The sequence below is a fragment of the Neopelma chrysocephalum genome, unplaced genomic scaffold (genome assembly GCF_003984885.1).
Source record: "Neopelma chrysocephalum unplaced genomic scaffold, ASM398488v2 Primary Assembly neopelma1_116, whole genome shotgun sequence".
NCBI lineage: Eukaryota > Metazoa > Chordata > Aves > Passeriformes > Pipridae > Neopelma > Neopelma chrysocephalum.
The window spans coordinates 3,621,614-3,645,355 of record NW_020897778.1 but is presented as its reverse complement, the minus strand read 5'-3'; the positions used below and the strand labels follow the sequence as shown (position 1 = coordinate 3,645,355).

The following is a 23,742-nucleotide window of genomic DNA, read 5'->3' as shown; positions in this document are numbered from 1 at the left end:
CCTCAGAAATGGTCCCTTTCCCCGAAACCTGGTCTGGATCCAAGAGATCTGGCTGATGGTATTTAATAGATGTGGCAGCAGGACTGCTCAGAGAGGGATCTCTGGATCCTGGATCCGGCCTTTGGGAGAGTTCAGCCAATCCATGGCCTCCAAGGACACATCTTCAGCACTGCTGCCAGTTCCTCAGAGACATTAAAGTGCCAATTTAAAAAATCTCATGGAATGGTTTTGGTTGGAAGGGAGTTTAAGGTCTCCTTCCACCTCCTGCCGTGAGCAGGGACACCTCCCACTATCCCAGGTTGCTCCAAGCCCTGTCCAAACTGTCCAGGGTTTCTCCAAAGGCTGCCAGGAGCCAAGGGCCAGCTCCACTCACCCTGTGAAGCTCCCAAGGCAGATCCCTGGGAATGCCCAGCCTGGCTGCCTCCAAACACCCCTCGAGGGAACTGCACCCTCCCCCCTGCCCACCAGAACAGCCCTTGGGGTTCTCCTGCTGCTAAAGTGCTTTTGGGAACATCATCCAGAGGAGGCTGAGCCCGGGCACGGTGTCTCTGCCGCTGTCCTTGAGCTGTGAGTGGCATCCTGGATGTGGCAGGTCACCCCTGTGCCTCTGCTGGGGGCTGGAGAAGCCACGTCGGGAGAGGAAAACAACTTACCCCAAACGCCCTGTTCCTGCCCGGGCTCACAAACAAGGCAATTACAAGAAAGGGGCAGGAAATATTTGTAAAATGAAACCATTGATTGTTTTTATTTTTTTCCCCCCATCTGCGCTAGGACTGGGGTGAGGCTCTGGCTGCTCTGAAAGGGCTTTTCTCTCCTTGTCTCTCTCTCCAAAAGACAGAGCCGGATACTTCTGGGAGGCCTCATCCGGGGGGAGGTCTGTGCTGGCTCAGGACACGCACCCGGGGCTGCACCGGGAGGGAGGGAGGGAGGGAGGGGGAGGGGGAGAGGGAGAGGGAGAGGGAGAGGGAGAGGGAGAGGGATCCCCTGCGCGACCCTGAGCTCCGGGATGGAGAGGGATCCCCTGCCCCGATCCCGAGCCCCGGGAGGGAGGGAAGGATCCCCTGCCCGACCCCGAGCTCCGAGAGGGAGAGAGGGATCCCCTGCCCGACCCTGAGCTCCGGGAAGGAGGGAGGGATCCCCTGCCCGACCCCGTGGCACAGCACCGGCGTGGAGGCGAGGGATGCACCCCCGGGGTTGGTCTAATGGCTCTGTGGCAGCCACGCTTGGCTGCGCTTTTCCAGCAGAGGCTGAGGGTGAGGCAGCACCGCCCTGCCGTGCTCACACAGCCGTGAGTCCGTCAAGAATAGCAACACACAACCCGCTCCTGCCACACTTGCAAACACGCGATGGGATGTGGAGCGTTTGCTCCTGAGCATCCGACCCGGAATGGCCACCTGGAACTCATTGCTCCTTGGGAAGGGGCATAGAATTATAGAATTATAGAATTATAGAATCATAGAACATGATGAGCTGGAAGGACCCACAAGGATCATCCAATCCAACTCCTGGCTCTGCACAGACACCCAACAATCCCACCCTGTCCCTCAGAGCGTTGTCCAAATCCTCCTGCAGCTCTGGCAGCCTTGGGGCTGTGCCCACTGCCCTGGGGAGCCTGGGCAGTGCCAACCACCCTCTGGGGAAAGAACCTTTGCCTGAGATCCAACCTAAACCTCCCCTGGCACAACTTCATGCTGTTTCCTTGAGCCACAGAATCCCAGAATCCCAGAATATGCCGAGTTGGAAGAGTCCCACAAGGATCATCAAGTCCAGCTCCTGGCCCTGCACAGGCCTATCCCCAAGAGTCACCCCTCTGTGCCCCAGAGGATCATCCAAACCCTCCTGGAGCTCTGGCAGCCTTGGGGCTGTGCCCACTGCCCTGGGGAGCCTGTCACTGGTCACAGAGAGCACAGATTGGTACCTGCCCCTCCACTGCCCCTCGTGAGGATGTTGAAGCCCTCAATGAGGTCTCCCCTCAGTCTCCTCTTCTCCAGGCTGAGCAAACCTTGAGGCCAGTGACTGGGAGCAGGTCTGACTCTCCCGACTGAGGGATCCCTCTCCAAGCTTCCCTTGTGCCGGCACTGGGCTTGCAAACACCTCTCTGGAAGCAGCAGGACCAGCCAGGCACCTGCAGGTGTATCCTCAGCACCATCCCAGAGGTGCCTGCGGGATCTGTGGCACGCTGGGGTCTCTCTGCAGACCCCAAGCCTCTCCAGGCAAAGTCCATGCCCTTGGAGAGGCACCGTGGTCTTCTGAGAGGCAGGTTCCCTCTGCTGAGCCCCAAGCACCAGGAAAGCCAAGGGATTTCTTCCACTACCTTATGGATTTAGGGCTTGTGTCCTGATTTTGGGCCAGTTACGAGGAGCAGCACATCAGGGCTCATTGTGTGTGCCCGTCCCTTCGTGTGCCCAGTGGCCCTGTGCTGACCTGGCTCCACACTCCCTGGCAGGAGGGGGCTCAGGGCAAGAGGGCAGGGATGTGCAGCTGGGAAATGAGTGTTCTCCAGGAGATTTAACAGCTGGCTCTGACTCGGAGGGAAGAGCCAGATTGGCTGAATTTTCATCCTGCTAATTCCCCGTCTTGCTGCTGGGGATTATCCTACATGGAGGTAGACTGGACGTGTCAAGAGACCCTAAGCTTCCCCTTTGGATGGGCTGGCACTGGGCAGACTGGGAGTGCCTGGGTCCTGGTTGTCCCTGCCCCTGGGATAAGCTGGAAAAGCTGGAAAAGCACCACCACTGTGCAGCAGAGATCCAGGACCTGCTGCCTTTGGCTGTGGTGGAGTTTTTGGGATTCTTGTGGATATTCTTGTGTGTTATCTGATTGAAACCCTTTCACACCCTGGGAGGAGCCAAGTCACCACAGAACAGTTTACTTGTCCTTGGAGGGGGGGGAGCAGAGAAACCCCAGTGAAAACTGCCCCTATGGCACCTGTACCTCCTCATTTGTGCCACGCTGGCCTCTCTCACCCTAAGGCAGACAATGTCTGGAAGGTATCCAGGTATCTAATGAAATATTTTGGCAGCTGAACATTGCCCTGTAAAGGCAGGAAAATTACAGAAAACGTGGAGCACGAGGAGATCCTCTTTAAGTGAAGTATTTTCCTAAAGGTACAAGCTGGGGGATGAGGAGGATTGTGACACTGAGTTTGTTTGTCTTCCTGGGACGGTGTCAAGAGCATCATGTTGGTGTGAATTATGTCCTGAGTGCAAAGTGCCCTACTTTGGTCGGTGCCCAAAACCCGCCGTCATTAATGAGAAGGCTCATTATTGACTTCAGTGGGCATCTGGAAGACTTTGAAGAACTGACAGCAGGAGCCAAACAATTGTCAGAGCGCATCACCCTGGCGGTGTGTCGAGCAAGGGCAAAGGCAGCGTGGTCACGAGCCGTGGGGCTGTGCCTGCCCTGGCCCCACACAGACCAACCCAACCCAGCCCAGGGGGCTTCTTCCCACCCGTGACCTCGATGGGGAGGTGATGCTGATGACACAGATGCCACCACCTGCCTTCTGTGACTATCACAGCTCCAAGCCCTGTTTGTTTTCCTCCTTCAGAGGGCTCAGGTGGCGCTGGTTTGGTGTCCCCTGCCCGGGTGGCATTTCAGACACCCCCGGGGTACATTCCCCAGGCAAAAACTGTGCAGCAGGTTTTGTGCACCGGGAGTTCCTCTGCTCTCACTGCATGGCCCAGGACAGCCAGTGCTGGGATACCCTCAGTCCCCAGCCCTACCCACGCCCCCAGCTCCGGGGGGACAATCCATCCGCTTGCTCGACTGAAATCGCTTGCGCTCACCAGCTTTTGCAGCATCTGTAAAGGTCAGGGAGAGGAGAGAGAGCTGTTTCCCACCTCCTGGGAACCACCTATTTGTTCTTGGGCTTTTTTCCCTCTTCTCTGCTCATAAACACCAAGCTGCTCTGCAAACCCAGCTCGTTTTGCCGGGAGGTTTTGCAGCTGGAATTGTGGGCGACTCCCCTTTCCCTGGCTCCGGGCTTGCTGTCACAGGGTTCCAGCCTGGTTTTTGGGGTGCAGGGGCTCTGTTGTGTAACCTGCTGGAGCCAGTGTTGGGGCAGGGGTTTCCTGTTGCCCACAAGGTGGAATTTCCATTGTGTTTGGGTTGCCCTCTCCACGGTGATTCATCGTCTTGGCCGAGGCAGAGTTTCCTTCCTTCCCGCAGGGCAATGTGCAAGGTTTCACTCCTTTGGAAAACAGCTGGAACAGGACCTGTCCCCATGATCCCGGCACCCAGCCACCCTCCAGTCCACTGACCCAAATGGTTTTTAACCCTCCAGTTTCAGGGAAGGGGAAAACAATCCTCAGAAAGCTTTCCCGGCTCGGATGGAGAACGACCGTGTCCTGGGTGACCTGTGGGGGAAGAGCAACGTGCCCGTGGTCCTGAACAACCCCTACTCCGAAGCAGAGCAGGTAAGAGGCCATGGCTTGTGCTGCTTTGGGTGGGAAGGAGGGTTTGGGGGCATGTGACCCATCCTGGTGGGCTCTCACCCCACGGAGAACCCGCGCTGTGACCCCCAGAGCTGAGGTTGGGGAGGTGCAGGCCCCGTGGGTCAGACAGGGTATGTAGGTCACTGGAGAATGATGCTCTCCATCCAAGGGCTGACGTGGGGATGGGAGCACAGCCAGGGACCAGGACTGTGAAACCTCCCTGGGGAATGTGATCCCTTTTGGTGGCAAACGGCCAAGTTGCATCATTAGAGTCGTTTTGATTCCCAGGAGGGTAATTCAATAGAGCACTTCAGATAATACGTGGTACACGGCGCCTTTTCATCTCCTCACACTCCACGGACATAAATTCTCAGGCTCCCTTGCCAAAAGGAGATTAACTCCACGCTTGTAGCAAAGCCAGAGACGTAAGGCAGACCCTGCCAGGCCACAAGATCACCTCAGGGAAAACATGACGTGGGTGAGCCCTGCCAAGACAGCTCAGGCAAACGTGTCTCCCTGATGGGATTAACCAGCAGCAAGGCAGGACATGGGGGATCAGGCTCGGGACCATCTTGTTGCATCCCCTGCCATGGGCAGGGACACCTCCCACTAGCCCAGGTTGCTCCAAACCCTGTCCAACCTGGCCTTGGACACTTCCAGGGATCCAGGGGCAGACACAGCTTCTCTGGGCAACCTGGGCCAGGGCCTCCACACCCTCACAGCCAACAATTCCTTCCCAATCTCCCATCTATCCCTGCCCTCTGGCACTGGGAAGCCATTCCCTGTGTCCTGTCCCTCCATCCCTTGTCCTCAGTCCCTCTCCAGCTCTCCTGGAGCCCCTTTAGGCCCTGGAAGGGGCTCTCAGCTCTCCCTGGAGCCTTCTCTTGTCCAGGTGAACCCCCCCAGCTCTCCCAGCCTGGCTCCAGAGCAGAGGGGCTGCAGCCTTGGGAGCATCTTCATGGCCTCCTCTGGACTCTCTCCAGCAGCTCCACATCCTTTGCTGGGATCCCAGAGCTGGACACAGTTCTCCTGGGATTCCTGCATGGATCTATGTCCCCATTGCAGCCTCACAGTGCCAGAGCCCCACAGGAGGTGTGACACCCACCGTGCTGGTGCTGGAGCACACACAGGGCAGCTGAGATGCTCCTGACCACACCAGCCTTGCTGCATGGTTTTAACCAACCTGGTTGGGTGCTGAGATGCAGCTGGGACTGATTCCACCCTGCCTGGCTGGTTCAGGATTGAGGTGAGGTGTCCCAGCAGCACAGCCAACCTCACGGTGGGTGTCACCTACATGGGCACACCCCAACAGAGCCATCCACGGGCTCTGTTCTGCCACTGCAGGGATGTCCCTGTCCCACCACGTGGTTCATGCACCAGGGCAGGTCTCACAAACCCGTCTCACCCAAGCACAGGTCACAGCTCTGCTCCCTTTGCCCCAGCTCTGGAAAGACTCTCCTTCTGCCTCCTTTGCTAAGCTCCTCACGGGGACGTGTCTGTTACTATAAGCACTTTACAACCTTCTGTGTTCAGAGCTTAATTTCTCTCCATGTTAGAGCTGCCAAAACCTCCAGTCTTAAGCTGCTATTAAACTCTTTATTATTTTTTTTTTTTTGCACTAGATGCACAGCTTTCTTTTTTATCCTTCTTATCCCCAGATCGTTACGCCTGCTCTTCTGGGAGCAGTCTGGTTTCCCCCCCTCCCCTCTTCCCCAGGGGCTGTGTGTGTGATCAGGGCAACTCAACTTCTTTCAAGCAGCAATAAATACCATTAACACAGGGCAAAGCCAAGCCGAGTGGGAGCTTTCTCCACACCTTGCTCTTCGAAGCAGGGTTTGGTGGATTTGCTTGGCCAGGTGGTGAATGCTCACCCAGGCTCGTAATGAGGTGCTGAAAGACCCGCTGGGCATCGATCCCCGGCCCTCTTTTATTTTTTGCAAGGTCATGCAGTGTGTTTTTTGCTTGTTTCCCAGGAGCCCAATCTCCCTGACCCTACACTTGACTGATGGAAAGGTGTTGTAGCTGCACCAGGCCCTGTTTCAGCCCGTGTGGGTTGATTTGTTTTTAGTAGCTCCAGGTAACGGGGAGGTTCATGTCCGTGGAGCTCTCAGGGGAAGGGAGTCATATCAGCTCCACACTTGTGAGGGTGATTTACAGCTTTACCAAAGGAAAAAAAAACAAACCACACTTTCAGTGAGCAAAGTCTGGAAGGAAATGTCAGCATGGCCATATATCTCTGACCTGGGCTTCTGCTGCAGTCTTCATCACAGAACCACAGGATCTGCTGAGCTGGGAGGGATCCACAAGAATCATCCAGTCCAACCCTCAGCCCTGCACAGGCCCAGCCCCAAGAGTCACCCCCTGTGCCCCAGAGGATCATCCAAACCCTCCTGGAGCTCTGGCAGCCTTGGGGCTGTGCCCACTGCCCTGGGGAGCCTGGGCAGTGCCCAACCAGCCTCTGGGGGAAGAACCTTTGCCTGAGATCCAACATGACCCTGCCCTGACACAGCTCCAGCCATTCCCTGGGTGCTGTCCCTGGTCCCCCCAGAGCAGAGCTCAGTCCCTGCCCCTCCTCTGCCCCTGCCCAGGCAGTTGGAACTGCACGGAGGTCTCCCCTCAGTCTCCTCTGCTCCAGCTGAACACACCAAGTGCCCTCAGTGTCCTCACACGGCTTCAAATCAATGCCCTTCCCCATTCTCATTACCCTTCTTTGGCCTCTGGCTTAACATCTTTCTCACATTGTGGTGCCCAAAACTGCCACAATATTCCAGGTGAGGCCTCCCCAGGGCAGAGCAGAGCAGGACAATCCCCTCCCTTGCCCAGCTGGTGACACTTTCCCTTAATTCCCCCAGCCTGGGGGTTCCAGCAGAGAACCATCGCAGGGCGCAGGAAGGGTGAGGACCCGTAGATCCCACTCAGATCCCAAAAGGGGAGATGCTCCCCGTCACTCTGGCCCCGAGGAGCACCCAGGCCTGCATTCCTGCTGGCTCCAGACAGCTCAGGGGCTGCGTGCTGCCAATAAGTGCCACCACGCTCCCTGCCAGAAGACGTTTGCATAACGCGTGTGCGCCCCGACTGCTGCGTTCGTCTCTCCAGTTTGTGCCACCCTTGAGTCACTAATATCACAGCTGCCTAATTAGAACATGAAAGGATCTCACACAGCCTCCCTGACAGAACGAGGGGTAATATTTGGCTTCGGCTTTGCCGTGCGGGGAAGGAACACACACACACACACACACACACACACACACAGAGCTGCTTCCCCGTCTCTTCTGGGTGTCTCTCTCTCCGCAGCTGCTCTGTGGTGTGCTTGGCAGACCTGACACCTCTGCTTCTTGGAGGTGGTGTTGCCTTGGATGCTCCAGCCTGGCTGGCATCCCAGGGTTTCGGCATCCCTCTGCTCCGGGGCCCTCTCTCAGCACAGGCTGAAAGGGTTGTCAGGCACTGGAAGAGGCTGGTGGAGTCCCCATCCCTCTGGGGGTGTCCAAGGAACAACTGGACGTGGCACTCAGTGCTTTGGTCTGGTTGACAAGGCGGTGACGGGTCACAGGTTGGACTCGACGATCTTGGAGGTCTTTTCCAACCTTAATGTTTCTGTGACTCCAAGATCCAAGCTTTCCCAGATCCTGCAGGAAAAAAGACAAACAGGAAAGGGAGCAGCTTTGAGGGAGCCCAAGGTAGAACATCTGTAGGCAGATGTTAAGCAGCCAATGTCCTCCAGCTTGGACCACAAGGGATTCATGGCACAAATCCACATGGATTCTTGGGCCACCCCTGCTCTGCCAAGATGTTGTTTAGCAGCACACCTTGTCAAGAAATCAAACCTAGCTGGGATTTAAACAGTGCTGCAAACTATCAACACTTCCCACCTGGTGCTCCCAATTTCTGTCTGGCGGGTGGAGGAGCAGGTGAGGATTGGTTTCGGTTGCATTTCTGAGCAGCACCTTTCAGCTTCGTTTGACCAGCCTCACAGAGCTGCTCTGAGCAATCAAGCTCGGAGGGAAGGTGGCAGATTGTTCCCCTCGGTGCTCAGGGTGGTTCAGAGAGCACAGGATGCTGTTAGTGGCTAAAGAACGATTTCATTCCCCTGAAAGAGTAAAACAAGCAGGGGGGAAAAAAATGACCAGGAACTGCCACTGCCAAAATTCAGGGCAGATTCTCTAAAGCTGAAAAAAAATTAACTTAAAAATTGTGCTTTTCCAGGGCTACATTTTGGTGGGTTTTTTTATTTACTGCTGGTTTCGAGCTCTGCGCAGTTCTCGTGTTTGGTTTTTGCAGCATGGGAAGGGGAGGCTGAGATCCAGCGTTTGGTCACTCGGCTTCAGGGGCTTTGAAACTCTCCTTGGGAAGACCACAGGATTTGTAACATGAGGAATGTCACGGAGATCCTTGGCAGCACAGCCCAAAGGGGTCAGGCTGTAAATCTCTCCCTGCCCCTCCAGCCTCTGTCCCTTGTTCCCAGCATGTGCTTTCAGTGCATGGTGTCACACTGTGAGCCTCAGGCTGCTTGACTGTAAAATCCCTGTTTTCCAGGAAAAAAAGTGTCTGGAGCATATGGTAAAAACAAGGACTGGGCAAAAACTCTGGCCAAAAACACCACCAGGGCAGTGCAGAGGTGTCTGCTCAGCACAGCCCTCAGTGATCAGTCAGGCATGGACCTCTCCCTGCTTTGGGAAAGCAGAGCAATCCTCTGTCTGGCAAAGCAGGGACCAGTCAGATCTGGAGCCTCACCTGCTTTGTCATCCTCGTGGCTCCTGTTGCTTTCCCTCCAGAACCAAGAGCTTCTTCCACCCTGTGCTGGCTCTTCTTTGGTTGCTCTTCCAGTGTGTAGCACTGAATTTGTGCTGTTGCTGCCAGTGCAACTGTGACACGGGCCCAGAACCCCCAAAAAGGAGGGTGAGACTCTGCACAGCTCTGCTGAGGGCAGTGCCATCTCCAAAAAACCCTCACAGGTGGATCAGAAAGGGACACCAGCCACAGGATTCATGCAGGAAGGGTACAGCAAACTCGGTCCAGGCTCAGGGATAATTTGCAGAGATTTAATCCTGAAGTGGTGCCAAATACAAACAGGTTTTGCCAGAACGCTCTGAGGTGGAACATATCTCCCCCTGAGACCTGCAGCAACAGTGTTGTGGTCACAGTGATGGAATTACATCCCACTGCAAGATTTGATTCCGAGGAGAAACATCCCTGCTTTCCAGAGCTCCCTGTCCCATGGCAGACACCGAGTGCTCTTTAAGCTTTTAAGTGCTTGGGGTGAATAAGGGCCACCGAAGAAAATTCAAATTTTATCAGTGAAAACACTCAAAAGAGAAGCACTTGTAACCAGTTCTCCTCCTCCTGAGCTGTGTGCTGGCTGAGACTCTCCTCCTGTTGGCACAGAACTCTACAAGTGCTGGATGAGCACACCCAGCAGAGCACCAGGGAGGGCTGGAGACTCGGAGCTGAGCTGAGGTATCCATCCATGCGTGAGTCAGCATGGTAATTTATCCATCCTTATTCCTAGGATCTTCCAGCGTTGCCATCAAAGGAGAAGTGCCTTTGGCTTGCTCGGAGGAATGACCAGCTGTTAGCTCTGTCTCACAGTGCTCCGACCAGTGAGGCAGAACTTGGGCAGGTGATGCTCCTTGGAAAGGAACATCCAATCCAGCGTAGAGATCTTCCACGTGGCATTCTTCTAAGTCAGTTCTACCTGCCCCTGTTTTTACCTCCTCTTCTACAGGTTTGGCTGTCCCATAACCTGACATGACTTCTCAGTTGCATTAAGAGTTGGCTGCCCTGTTGTAGGATCCCAAAAAAACGCCAAATATTTGGATAATACACCTCGTCCTGCTATGTTACCACTGGAATTTGAGCACGGGCATCCTCTAACACAAGATGCTGCCTGTCGTTGTGACCTTTCCCCATGTCTGACCTTGTTCCTGGTGTTCCCTGTTGTCCAGCCACCTCCATCCGGGCGTCAGTCCCCGACCAAGAACACGGCCAACGGGAGCCCTTCCAAATGCCCGCGGTTCGTGAAGATCAAGAACTGGGAGACGGGCTCTGTGCTCCACGACACCCTGCACCTCAAGACTGCCATGGTGAGTGGAGCTGATGGGACTGGCCAGAAGCTGTCTGGGCACAGCCGAGGGGATCACGGTGTTCCCGAGGTGGTTTTACCTGCCAATGCAGAAGGGGATGAGTTCAGGTCAGTCCAGTCTCCAGGAGGGTTGGAATTTCAAACCTCTGGTGCAATGAGCTGGGGGAGAGGGAATTCCACCTGGGATAAATAAGGAAGAGCGTTTGACTTCACGCCAAGCCGGGGCAAGAATCCCATGAGCCCTGATCATCCGTGTGGGATGGGAGCAGAGCTGACTGCACATGGCTGAGCTGTCTCACACAGCCTTAACAACAGGGGTGGAGACAAATAGGCTGGAAATGTCCCTGTTGGGCAAAGATACCACCAACCTCTGTGTAGGAATCACTGACTTCCCCCAGCCCAGCTCAGGTGACCAGGAGTGCTGCAGTGACACACTTGTCCCCTCCTGTCCCGCCAGGCCACCGCCTGCACCGAGCAGATCTGCATGGGCTCAGTGATGACCCCCAGCCCTCACATCCGCAAGTCAGAGGACACCAGGACGAAGGAGGAGGTGCTCCTGTTGGCCAAGGACTTCATTGACCAGTACTACTCCTCCATAAAGAGGTAAGGACTGGCTGGAGAAGGTCACAGCCCAAGGCTGCTGCTCCTGCTGAGGTGTCACACGGGACACCTCAAGCTCTACATCCAGCTGTGGGATCCCCAGCGCAGGAGAGAGTCCAGAGGAGGTGCCAACATGATTAGAGGGCTGGAGCAGCTCTCCTATGAGGAAAGGCTGAGAGAATGGGGATTGTTCAGCCTGGAGAAGAGAAAGCTTCAGGGTGACCTCCCAGTACCTGAAGGGAGCTACAAGAAAGATGGAGAGAGATTATTTGCAGGGGGCCTGGAGTGACAGGACAAGGTGAAATGGCTACAAACTGACAGAGAGTAGGTTTAGATTAGATATTAGCGAAAAAATTCACCCCTGTGAGGGTGGGGAGGCCCTGGCACAGGTTGCCCAGAGAAGCTGTGGCTGCCCCTGGATCCCTGGAAGTGTCCAAGGCCAGGTTGGATGGGGCTTGGAACAACCTGGGCTAGTGGGAGGTGTCCCTGTCCATGGCAGGGGGTGGGATGGGATGAGCTTTAAGGTCCCTTCCAACCTAAACCATTCAATGATTCCATGGTCCAGTCTTTCACACTTGTGAGTCAAAGCAGGGGGAGACTCGGGTGCCCCATGAGCAGCTGCTTCTTCAGTGGAGTTTCATTTGTAGTGTTTGGTTTTGCTGTGTGTCTGTGCCAATCCTTGGCCTCTCCCACTTGTCCTTGGTCATCTCTTACCTGAAAGCACACACGTGTGTGTGTGTGTCTGTCTGTGTCTGTGTGTCTGTGTGTGTGTGTGTGTCTCTGTGTCTCTGTGTCTCTGTGTGTGTGTGTGTCTGTGTGTGTGTCTGTGTGTGTCTGTGTCTGTGTGTGTGTCTGTGTGTCTGTGTCTGTGTGTGTGTCTGTGTGTGTCTGTGTGTCTGTGTCTGTGTCTGTGTGTGTCTGTGTGTCTGTGTTTGTGTCTGTGTCTGTGTGTCTGTGTGTCTGTGTGTCTGTGTGTCTGTGTGTGTGTGTGTGAGCACACACGTGCTTAAGGAGGGAAGAACTCACGCCTGGGTGGAGAGCACCCAAACTCCCACCTCCTCTGCTCCCCACCCACCCAGATCTGGCTCCAAGGCCCACATGGAAAGGCTGGAGGAGGTGACCAAGGAGATTGAAGCCACTGACACCTACCAGCTGCGGGACACCGAGCTCATCTATGGAGCCAAGCACGCCTGGAGGAATGCAGCCCGCTGCGTGGGCAGGATCCAGTGGTCCAAGCTGCAGGTAAAAAGGGGGCACTGGAGCTGTGGAGAGGCAAATCTGGCTCTTCGAACACCTGGGGAAGCACAGCACATGTACAGCAGCAGGTTTTCATCACAGAGCAGCAGCTTTCGGGGTGCACAGGCTGGGAACTTGGCATGAGATGGAAAAGCATTGGTAGGGTTGGTGTAGCTGAGGTGTCTGAAATGGTGCTGGCGCTCTGGGAACTTTTTCCAAAACCAGACAGTGCTCCAGTATCTTCCCTGCTGCTTCCAGAACTGTTGCTGTGCCTGCAGAGGGGCAGCAGGACACACTCACCCTCGGAACAGAGATGCTACGGCGGGAGAGGGTTTGGCTCAGTGCCCTTCTGCCTGGTGGGAGCGTAGAGCAGGATGGGGATTAGTGATCTCGAGTGGAATCCCTTGGCACAGAGATGACAACTCCTACTGTATCTTGGAGCCCAGCTCCAGTGCTGCTGAGGAGCTCTCGTGGAGCTTCCCACAGAGTGTGGGCACAGCCTGCCCGGGGGGCTGGGCCTCCTTCACTCCCAGCTCCGCCTTCAGCTCATCCACAGTTTCTTTGGGCACATCTGAACCTTGGGGGGGAGTCCATTCCTGCAAGAACTTCAAGCTTTCTGCTGACCCTCTTTCCTGGTTTCCCCATCCTCTTGTAGATGCCCCTGGATCCCTGGAAGTGTCCAAGGCCAGGCTGGATGGGGCACTGAGCACCCTGCTCTGCTGGAAGGTGTCCCTGCCCATGGCAGGGGGTGGAATGAGATGCTCTTTAAAAGCTTCTTCCAACCCAAAACCATTCTATGATCCATGATTCCCTGTCCCTCAGACCTGGCTGACCCCTATCCTATTTCAGCTTTGAGTGTTGATCTACAAGAGAAACAGAGCAGAGCCCAAAATCATTGCTGGATAAGCCAGGGACAGCAGCAGGTTGGGAGCACTGGAATGAGGAGGTTTTTGCCTGAGCAGCAGATGACTCACCTCTCCAAAGCAAAAGGGGCAGCTGGATTACACATCCACGTGTTCTAAAGGCAGGGAACACATAATTATGGATCTTTAAATCCCTAAGAAGCCGCAGTGGTGTCTAGAGTTCTCCGTGTGCTGTGTTTCCATCTGCCTGGCTCTGCCCTTGGAGCATCTTGTAGCATCACCACAATCCCTTCCCCTGTTGCAGGTGTTTGATGCCCGGGACTGCACCACAGCCCACGGGATGTTCAACTACATCTGCAACCACATCAAATATGCCACCAACAAAGGGAACCTCAGGTGAGCCACCAGAAAGTTTGTGTCCAAAGGCCTCTGAGGTGTGTGCAAACCCAGCTCTGGGCCCTGCTAACGTTGTCTCCTTCAGCAGCAGGAGGGTTGTAGCCCTCACTGTGTTAGAGGGACCCGCTCTGAGGAGAAGGTGTCCTGCTGGTCCAAATCAAGCTCTTGCTTTTTGTGGGACCTCAGAGGGCAGATTTTCTAATTATTTCTCCTTTCCTATATTCTGTGTCAAACACAGAGCACGGGCTGCTCTACAGATTTGTCGAAAACCCCGTGTTTTCAACCAGCTTCTGCCTGGAGCTGGAAGCACCCCGAATTCCAGAGCCTTGCCGTGACTCCTTCCGGCGTAAAACTGTTTGGGGCTCACCCAGGGCGGTGGGACAGGCAGGGACAGCACCTTTCCCCGCAACACTTCCCCCCTCCTGGGGTGGCCCTGGCGCTCACCGGCGCTGCCCCTTCTCCTTCCAGGTCTGCCATCACCATCTTCCCGCAGCGGACGGACAGCAAGCACGACTTCCGCATCTGGAATGCCCAGCTCATCCGCTACGCCGGGTACAAGCAGCCCGACGGCACCATCCTGGGAGACCCTGCCAACGTGGAGCTCACAGAGGTACCAGGGGAAACCTCCTGGGCACTGCGGGCGTGGGGCTGGTGGGGGCACCCGGGAAACTCCGAGAGTTCCGGCAGTGAGGAGGGTCTGGGTCGAGCAGGTTTAGCTCTCCCACTGCAGCACCAACGCAGTGAGGCTCTGGGCTTGGCTCTCGCCCTCAGATATCTTCTCAGGAATAAAGAGTATTTTTTTTGCTTTTCTGCTTTTCTCACCCGTTTTCCCCTTCGCCGCCACCGGCACAAATGGCGTGAGTGGATTTTCCAGAGCCACGTTCCTACCTGGGATCTAGTTCTGGGCTCATTTGCAGCCCAAATCCCCCTTACTTGGCCGTGGGTGGGCTGGGACAGGCAAAACCCCCTGTTGTAGCTCCCTTGGTTGGAGGTTATTACTCAACCATAACGGAGCCGAGCATAGCTTGGAAAATCCTTGGAAATCCTGTTCGGAGCAATGTGACTCCCTGCCCGTAGTGCTTGAAGAGCAGAGACTTGCTGGGACATCTAACCCCACTTCTGTTTTTCCTGTAGATCTGCATCCAGCAAGGCTGGAAGGCGCCGTACGGACGCTTTGATATCCTGCCTCTGCTCCTCCAAGCCAACGGCAACGATCCAGAGCTCTTCGAAATCCCCCCGGAGCTCGTGCTGGAAGTGCCCATCCGGCACCCCAAGTAAGTCAGAGGAAGCCCCAGAACTGCTCGAGGGGATCAGCAGGACTGAGATCCTCTGGTTCCACCCCAAGCCACCCCCTGTGCTTGGCCTTTCCTTGCCGTGGCTCGGGTGCTTTACCCAAGACCTTCCCCCAGGTCTTCCCTTCGCTCAAGTTGGCGGAGCCTGGAGATGGAAAGCAAGTTGTGTCCTTGTCTGAGGGCTAGTTCCCCTTTCCCTGAAGTCTCCCAGGACTTGCACCACTCCACAACACTCCTGATACCTCACCTTCCCCCCTTAAACAGCCCCCAAGGGAGGTGTTGCCTCCAGGGTTCGTTCTGCTCACGTCCTTCCCCCCTTGCAGCAAAGTGACCTCCTCCTCCACTTCCCAGGGAAAGGTCTGGCTGGTTGCCTAACCCCGTTTGTCCTGGCAGGTTTGAGTGGTTCAAGGACCTGGGGCTGAAGTGGTATGGTCTGCCAGCAGTTTCCAACATGCTCCTGGAGATCGGTGGCCTGGAGTTCTCCGCCTGCCCCTTCAGCGGTTGGTACATGGGCACCGAGATCGGCGTCCGCGACTACTGCGACAACTCCCGCTACAACATCCTGGAGGTAATTCCTCCTCCTCCTCCAGCTGCTCCTGGGGAGTGTGAAGTCACTGGGGAGCAGGCAGGACACTGGCACTGTGTTGCCTTGAGTGGGATACTACAGGATACCCGTTCTCCTGGAGCCAAGGGTGTGACGGGCTGGCTGTTGTGTATCTAACACAGAGGCCTACCGAGCTCCCCACAGACTTCCCAGAGAATCTTATGGATCAGCAGGCACCTGGTTGTGTGCTTGACCGAGGTCATGGGTGCTGAGACACTTGGTGGCTCCTCGGGGACACTCCTGCCCATGGGGACCATCCAGCTGGCCCCTCTGGAGTGTTCAGCCGTGGCCTGGGGGCTGCCCACACTGGGAGGGATAAAGCCAAGCCATGGAGAGGTGCCAGTGCAGGGCATCTGGATTCATTGGGACATTCCAAGGGGAATGTTGTGTTATTTAGAGGGGCTGCACTGCTCCCCAGACACCTGAAAACCAGAGGGGTGAGAGCAAGTGTTGTGTGTGTGTGTGCAACTGCTCTCGATGGCCCTTTGAGCAGCATTTGGTCACCTCCCTCTGCTCAGGGGGGGAAGGAAGGCCGTGTTCCTGCCATGGAGAGCAAAGGGCAGGACCACAGCTTCTCAGGGAAGGCAAAACATCAGCCCTTCCCTGCCCTGAGGGTGCCTTGTGTCAGCCTGGGTCCCTGCTCTGGGCTCCTCTCCCCAGGCAGAGATCTCCAGTCCTTGGTCCTTGGCCATGAAAAGCCCTCACCTCCTGCCACGTTTTATTGCAGCAAGTGGCCAAGAAAATGAATCTGGACATGAGGAAAACCTCCTCGCTGTGGAAGGACCAGGCCCTGGTGGAGATCAACATTGCTGTGCTGTACAGCTTCCAGGTACCTCCAGAGCAGGACTGTGCTCGGGTCAGGCTTGAGGGACACGGGGAGCGGGATGGAGACATCAATCCGAGGAGAACGCAGCACTCTGCTGAAATTGGGCTGTGCCTCCCTAATTTGGGGTTGTTCTGCAGTGAAATTTATAATCTCTGTGCCCTGGATGTTGTAAAGACAGCACTACCAGCACCTGAGTTCTGCTGGTCCAGAGGGAATATCCCTAGGGAGCAAGATCCAGCCCTTCTGTCGCATCCAGGAGGCAAGAATTGGCCCAGGTTCTCCCCCTGCCAGCACTTAAAGGTTCAGTAGCTGAACTAGTGCCTGGCAATCCAAGTTCAGAGGGTGGGAGCCCTTCCCAGAGCTGGATCAGAGCTGCCCCATGGAGCTGTACAAGCCACGAAAGAGCTCTCCAAGGGGATGAGCGGAGGATGCTCCATCCTCTTCATGCCATCTCAGTCTTTGCCTGGCCCATGACAAATCACAGGAGCAGTGATCCCATAGCACATCTATCCAGGAAGGACTGGGGCAGCTTTACAGCTTCCTTGGGAAGAGCAGCCACCCTGGGTGGCTGCTTGGAGATGTCCAAAGGTACCATCTTTGGAGATGTCCAAAGGTCCCGTAAGACCACGGGAATGAGGAATATTTGGGACAGCTCCAAAATCTTGGCTCTTGCCTTCTGGGGTGTAGTAACAGCTGTGGGCTCTGCTCTCTCTCCTCCCCCAACAGAGTGACAAGGTGACCATTGTGGATCACCACTCGGCCACAGAGTCCTTCATCAAGCACATGGAGAACGAGTACCGGTGCCGTGGGGGTTGTCCTGCAGACTGGGTGTGGATTGTCCCGCCCATGTCTGGCAGCATCACCCCAGTTTTCCACCAGGAAATGCTCAACTACCGCCTCACACCCTCCTTTGAGTACCAGGTACTGTCCTCACCTTCACCTCCCACCGGTGCCCAGAGGTGGGGCCAAGAGCAGGGTGGGAGCTGGAGCTCAGCAGATGCAGGAAGGGCAGGAACACCATCTAATCCCTTCAGCAAGCTGTCCCTCAGGTCCATGACAAGTCTAATTGATGCCTTAATGTCCTGTAATAACCCCTGGATGTCACCCCTTGTCTCAGGGCAGTGGCTTTTTGCCCCTCTCTGAGAACACGGGACAGCGGGGCACCCAAGTTTTTGACCCCCCCAACTTTTGGATCGAGCAGAGCTCCTCCCTTTGGAAGAGCCTAATTTTGCACTCTGGTGAGTGAGGGAATGACCTGGAAAATGTCTGTATTCCTCCCCTCTGCAGCCTGCAGGGCTGAGTGGATGGTTCCTGCCAGCCTGGGGATCCAACAGGCTGACGGGGGGGCTCCTGCCCAGCGGGACCGGCAGGAGGCTGAAATGCTGCTGCTGGAGTATTTAACACTTCAGACCATGGGGGGGAAAAAGCCCCCAAGCAGACACTCCCTCGTTATCCAGCCATCCCTGCTCCGGTGGTTTCCACACAATGTGACCTTTAGTCAAGAGCCCTTAAGGAACAATCACAAACCAGGAGCAGTCTGTTCATTTCTATAACCAACCCACCAGGAACCCCGATGGTTCCTGGCCCTGATTGCAGCCTGTGAGGGCACGGAATTAGCTTCTGTGTGCTTGTTCCTGGCTTCTGCTGCCTCCCCTTCCCAAAGGGCCTCTTAGGGGAAAAAAAAAATACCAAACAGCGGGCCGGGGAGGGGGAAGGATGTGTTTCCATCACTCTCCCCTTCTGGCGTTGCCTGCCTTCTTTTCGCCTCTGGGCTGTTAAGGAGCATCTCAAGAGGTGAGAAAGCAGTTGGCCAGATGCTGTTACAAGCCAGCAAGGTTTATGATATTGCAATTTTTCTGTGCATACTCCGTTGCCCAACTGCCCAGAAAATACCCCCCCGGGGCTCCAAGGATGAGGGAGAGCTGTGAGGAGGAGGCCAGCTGCTCCTCCCCTTCGTGGCTCGAGGAATTCAGCCCTGGGTGCTGCGGGCACAGCGTTCCCAAAGCTCTGAGCTCTGCTGCCCTTCTCTCTCCAGCCGGACCCCTGGAACACCCACGTCTGGAAAGGGGTCAATGGGACACCCACCAAGAAGAGGGCCATTGGATTTAAGAAGTTAGCAAAGTAAGTACCAGCAGGCTCTGGAAAACCCTGGAGTGTTTGGGGCTGGTCCTGGTTTCGGGCAGCTCTGACTGATGGAGTTGCCCCGTCAGAGAGGGGTGTGAGGCTGGGCCTCTGGAGGCTTTACCACAAGGGACATTTGGACAGACAGACAGTCTTTGAAGACCCCATTAGGCCACCAAAAGGTGTGGGGCCGGGTGAATAGCAGATGTTGCACATAGTCTGTTCTCCCACGCTGTTCATTCTCCAGTAAGAGATGCTCAGGGATGGCCTTCCCACTTTTTGGGGGTGTGTTGCCTGGTTCTCCTTTCACAGCCTCCTTGGGGCAGGGACATCCCCCCTTCACTGTCCAGGGCTGTGCTGGCACAAGTGACATGAAACTCATGTCCATATTTCTCTTTTTCTCAGTGATTCTTTACCTCCTTGAGGTCTCCAGTGAGTGTCTAACCCTCCAAACACCCTCCTTGCAAGGAGGGGGGAGATAGGAAGGAGGAATCTCCCTCCAGGCAGCAGATGGAGCAGGGCTGAGCTGAGATTTGCACTTCATGGTCACTTGACCCCTGGAAAAGGGCCACACGAGTCCCTCTCCCCTGCCAAAGCTCCAAGTCAGCAGGGGCGGAGGAATGAAGTGTAATTTGGACCTTTAGGTTGATCCTGGCCCAAATGCCTCCCCTGTGGGCCGTTGGCAGGGAGGCAGGAGCTCCAGTAGGAGCTGCTGGCCAAGGCTGGGGAGGGCTGGGTGTGCCCCGGGTTGGTGGCCAGGCTGCCAGGTGGCCCTGGCTCCTCACGGCATCTCCCCACGCTTCAGCTTCCACCAGCCCCTCCCATCAGTTTGTTCCCACTCTTCAGCTGTCACCTCCTGCGAGCTGCATCCATAAACATGATCAGCAGCTGATGAATGTGCTCCTTCAGCTGACACCGGAGCCTGAGCCCGGTGGGGAGAGCACGGGGAGATTAATTGGGCCATTGAGGGAGGAGAAACAATGCCTGTGTCGGTGTGTGCCCGGGTGAGGGATGGCTTGATAAAAATGTGAGTGTGGCAGGTAATTTAAAAAAAAAAACACAAAAAAACCCCTCCATTGTTCCCGATGGAGGGAAAAGGAATTATTTGTGTAATTTCCCATTAATCTGAGCTGATGAGCTGAACAAGGGGCAGACCCAGCCCAGCAGCCCCGAGTGCTGCGCTTGACACCGGTCATGGGGGGGTTTTGTGCCTGCTCAGACAGGCTGTGCTGGTTCTGGCCAAATCTGAGCCTTCAAACCTGCACTCCCTGCCTGTCCTGCCCCTTCCCTCCCCTGGGGACTGTGTGAGTCCTGGGGACAGGGGACATCTCCCCCACGGGAAAGCAAAGGAGTGATCACAGAGCAGCAAACAGAAATGTTCCCAAGGCTGACTTTGACGTGGAGAGGAGCTGCCCGGGGGAGGCAGGATGAACCATCTTGGTGGGTTTTCTACCTCTTCTTTCCTCCCTTTTTTTTTCCCTAAGTGACTCTCCGAGAGCATTTCTTCCCTCCTTGGCAGTGGGAAGCTGGACTTCTCCCATCAGTGGGACCAGCCCAGCTGCAGTGTCCATTCCCCACAGCTCATCTGAAGGGGATGCAGGGGTCCTGCTGAACTGGAGAACCTGGGGCAGGGTGTGATCCCCCTGTCAAAGGGAATCAAGCAGCCCTTATTCTTGCAAAGGCCACAGAGCTGCTTTGTGCTCTCTCAGCCTCCCAAAAACTGCCCTTTCCCTGTTGCAGCATCAGGCTAAATCCAGACCTCTGGTGGCCCCATTTAAAGGCTTGATGGTCCACTTAGAAAAGGTGAAGATACTCTGCACTTAGGAGAAACAGTGTTGATGTGATTATGAATGGCCCTAACATGGCAAACTGGCCACAGCAGGCTCAGTGCCCCAAAACTGGTTCGTGCCTCCCCTGTGCCCTGTCACGGTGCTCCCACAGATGCCACAGACAAGCAGCCAGCATTCCCAGTGCTGCAGCACCCTGGCCAGGATTAGAGAGGCTGGTGACCTCTCAGGCCCCTCTGCCAGAGCTGAGCCCACAGGGAGAACTGGAGGAAACACAGCCAGTCACGACTGCAGCTGGGCACAGCTCAGAGAAATGGGCAACCTCTGGGCCCTGGGAGGAACTTCCCTGCCAGGAAAGGTCACAGAGTCACCGGAGTGCAGATCAGAGGGGGTGCAGACAGCTTTGTCTGACATCCTCGGCATCTCAGGGCTGTGTGTGTGTGAGGTTGGCTGAGACACCTCCTGCAGAAAGGCAGCCAGGTTGGGTTTAAAGGGATGGAGAAGCTCCTGTTCCTCCTGTAGCTTCAGCTCTGGTTGGTCTCCGGCTTTTCCTGTGACATTACCTGGCCAGTGCTTTCAGCGACTTCTACCCCCAATTCTTCTTCTGCTTCTCTGCCCCTGCAGAAATACCCCCCCACACACACCTGGGTTAGTATTTTTCTCCTTACACCCATTCAGGTATTTCAGCTCTGTGCTCAAGCTCCCCCATCCACTCTTCCCCTCTGACAACTCAAGATGAACGTGCTCTTCCACAGCTTCACAAAAGAAGCGACGCTGCAACTTTTTAAAGCAGACAGTTCATTTAATAATGAATAAAAAGGTCTGGGCTAGAGGCACTGACAGCAAGCTCTCTTACTGGGATTCCCCTCTTGCTTCCTAGGGCTGTGAAGTTCTCAGCCAAGCTGATGGGACAGGCCATGGCCAAGAGGGTGAAGGCCACCATCCTGTACGCCACGGAGACGGGGAAGTCCCAGGTCTATGCAAAAACTCTGTGTGAAATCTTCAAACACGCTTTCGATGCCAAGGTATTGCACCAGCTGCTGACCCCTGCCAGGGTGTGGGCACAGAATTATGGGTGGGCCAAGGAAATATATATGGATGTTGGAAAATACGTGGTTCGATGCCTGTGGAGCTTCCTGGCTGCCAAGGGACTCCAGCAGCTCCCAGGGTCTGGGTTGACACGTGCACAGGAATTTTTCCAGCTAATACTCCTGCATTGTAGCACACATATTCCTACAGCCTCTTGAGTGGCAGCTCCATGGTTGTCCATGTCCCTCGAGGCTCTTGTCCTCGTCCTCCCTGTGGGGAGATCTCTGGCATGGAGTAGCAGGGACATGTCCCATCTCTTGGTGGAATGGGGTCCATCCCAGCAGACTGGCTGGTGGTGGATCTCCCCACCTCCTGCTGCCCTCTCTGTCCCCTCCCAGGTGATGTCCATGGACGAGTACGATGTCGTGCACCTGGAGCACGAAACCATGGTCCTGGTGGTCACCAGCACCTTCGGCAACGGGGACCCCCCCGAGAACGGAGAGGTAGGAGAGAGCACAGGGGTGGGGGGCTGGAGCAGGGGACAGGCACTGGGACATGGGGAAGAACGTGCTCTTTTCGCCCAGCCTGGGCTGGAATGGCCCAGGACAGGTCTGGGCGTTGTGTGACACATGGTGCTGGACCTGCCTAAATCCAGCCTGGTCAGAAATAGGGATATCTGCTTATTCCCACTTATAGCCACTGATCACAGCTTCATTCCCTGCACAGACTGGCAAAACTGACAGCCTCTTTAATTCCTTTTCTGCAGAAATTTGGCTGTGCGTTGATGGAGATGAAGAATCCCAACTCCCACCTGGAGGAGAGGAAGTAAGAGCATTCCAAACCCCTCCCTCCCCAATCCAAACCCCAGCAGCCCCCCCCAGCCAGGATACCCTGCTTCTCGGCCTTCATCCTCCCAGAAGGGAGTGGGAAATCCTCATGCAGGCGTCACGTTTGCAAAGATCCAAGGGATGGGACCTGCCTGGAGAAGCAGGGAATGGAGAGAGTGGAGGTCCCAGGGAGGACAAACACACTGGGTCTGTGGACTCCAGCTTGTAGTTCCATTTCAAAGCCACTTTGTTCAGCTTTAAGAGTCAGGAATTTATGAAAAAAAAACCAAAACCAAATAAAAGTAGGAACTCCCCCAAAATCATCGAATCTGAGAGCTGGGGCTGTCCAGGAGACACAAAAATAGCAGGAGTTGGAGGTAGAAGGGAGTTCCCTGCTATGTGGATGTAGGTGGAGGGAGGGCTTGGGAACCAAATTTAACTCCATGCATCGTGTGAAAATATTTCTAGGGAAAAATAAGAGCTGTTATAAACCCTGCAACATTTGTAACAGCGAGTCTGGAACTGGTGCCTTGGAGACAGAATCCGGGGTTGTAGAAAATCCCCCATCGCTGGGAGATGAGCCTTGAGCATCTCGGTGCAACATTCCAGAGGCTGGGAAGGGAGGGCAGACAAAGTGTTAATAATCACTTAGGGTCTCCTCTGATTTTAGCTACGAAGAAGAATATATTCCACTGAACTGGGGCACTGCTCTGCTCTGGAATGTCTCCCCAGTCAACAACTGGCAAAAGGCTGCTCCTTAATTACGGGTGAATTAGCCCCGGTCAGGGGGGTGCAGGGGGATTTCCCCGCCCTGCCTTTCTGCCTGAGCAGCGTGGGTGGGGCTGCAGGGCGGTGACAAACACCAGTTTGTGGCTCTCCAGTGCCGGCCACGCCGCAGCCCCAAAGTTGTCCCCTTGCTGAGCAGCCAAGTCCTCTGAGGGGTCCCCGCAGGGCTGCTGAAAACCCACCCGGTTCCTGATGGCCTCGTGCCTTAATGGGGACAGCCGACAAAGCAGGGATGCCCTGGAGGTGTCTGCACCATTTCACACGTGGTTCTCACCCCAAGGATCTTCACTTTTTGGGGTGCAACACCAGGTTGGGCGCGGCGGTGCCGCCCGTGACGAGCCAGGCAGATTTGAGGAGGATAAAAAGCCCCAGTTTATAAAAAGCTCGGGGCTCGCTGTCCCAGTCACCTCTAAGTGTAATTTCAGGGCTGGCAGGAGTTTCTAAGAGCCAGGAGAGCCTGTGGCTCCGTTACCTGACAGCAGAAGTGGGCAGAGTACTGGAAACAGCGACAGATCAAAAGGGCGAGAGCTGTTTTATCCGGAGGAAAGGAGACAGAAACGGAGTGAGGTGGCAGATTTCGTAGATGGAAAAGGTGGCTGCAGAGGTGGAGGGAATAAATTGCTGCCTGTGCTCCCTGAAAGACAGGCCAAGAGGTCACAGCTCTGGATGGCAGGGAGAGATCACGGAATCGTGGAATGGTTTGGGTTGGAAGGGACCTTAGAGCTCATCCAGTCTCACCCCCTGCCATGGGCAGGGACACCTCCCACTAGCCCAGGTTGCTCCAAGCCCCGTCCAACCTGGCCTTGGACACTCCCAGGGATGGGGCAGCCACAGGTTCTCTGGGCAACCTGTATTTATGC

General features: G+C 55.5%; 1 protein-coding gene across 4 annotated transcripts in view; it reads left to right on the top strand.

The window, feature by feature from the left end:
- Positions 1-23,742, top strand: part of NOS1 (nitric oxide synthase 1) — a 71,237-nt gene that overhangs the window by 37,735 nt on the left and 9,760 nt on the right. For all 4 annotated transcript variants that reach the window (XM_027696739.1, XM_027696736.1, XM_027696735.1 and 1 more), the window contains exons 3-16: positions 4,286-4,418; positions 10,379-10,516; positions 10,973-11,118; positions 12,195-12,357; positions 13,519-13,610; positions 14,079-14,220; positions 14,745-14,884; positions 15,296-15,470; positions 16,234-16,335; positions 17,059-17,253; positions 18,368-18,453; positions 21,121-21,265; positions 21,668-21,772; positions 22,036-22,094. In XM_027696739.1, coding sequence (XP_027552540.1) covers positions 4,286-4,418; positions 10,379-10,516; positions 10,973-11,118; positions 12,195-12,357; positions 13,519-13,610; positions 14,079-14,220; positions 14,745-14,884; positions 15,296-15,470; positions 16,234-16,335; positions 17,059-17,253; positions 18,368-18,453; positions 21,121-21,265; positions 21,668-21,772; positions 22,036-22,094 — 1,821 coding nt within the window. The remainder of the gene's footprint in view (positions 1-4,285; positions 4,419-10,378; positions 10,517-10,972; positions 11,119-12,194; positions 12,358-13,518; positions 13,611-14,078; positions 14,221-14,744; positions 14,885-15,295; positions 15,471-16,233; positions 16,336-17,058; positions 17,254-18,367; positions 18,454-21,120; positions 21,266-21,667; positions 21,773-22,035; positions 22,095-23,742) is intronic.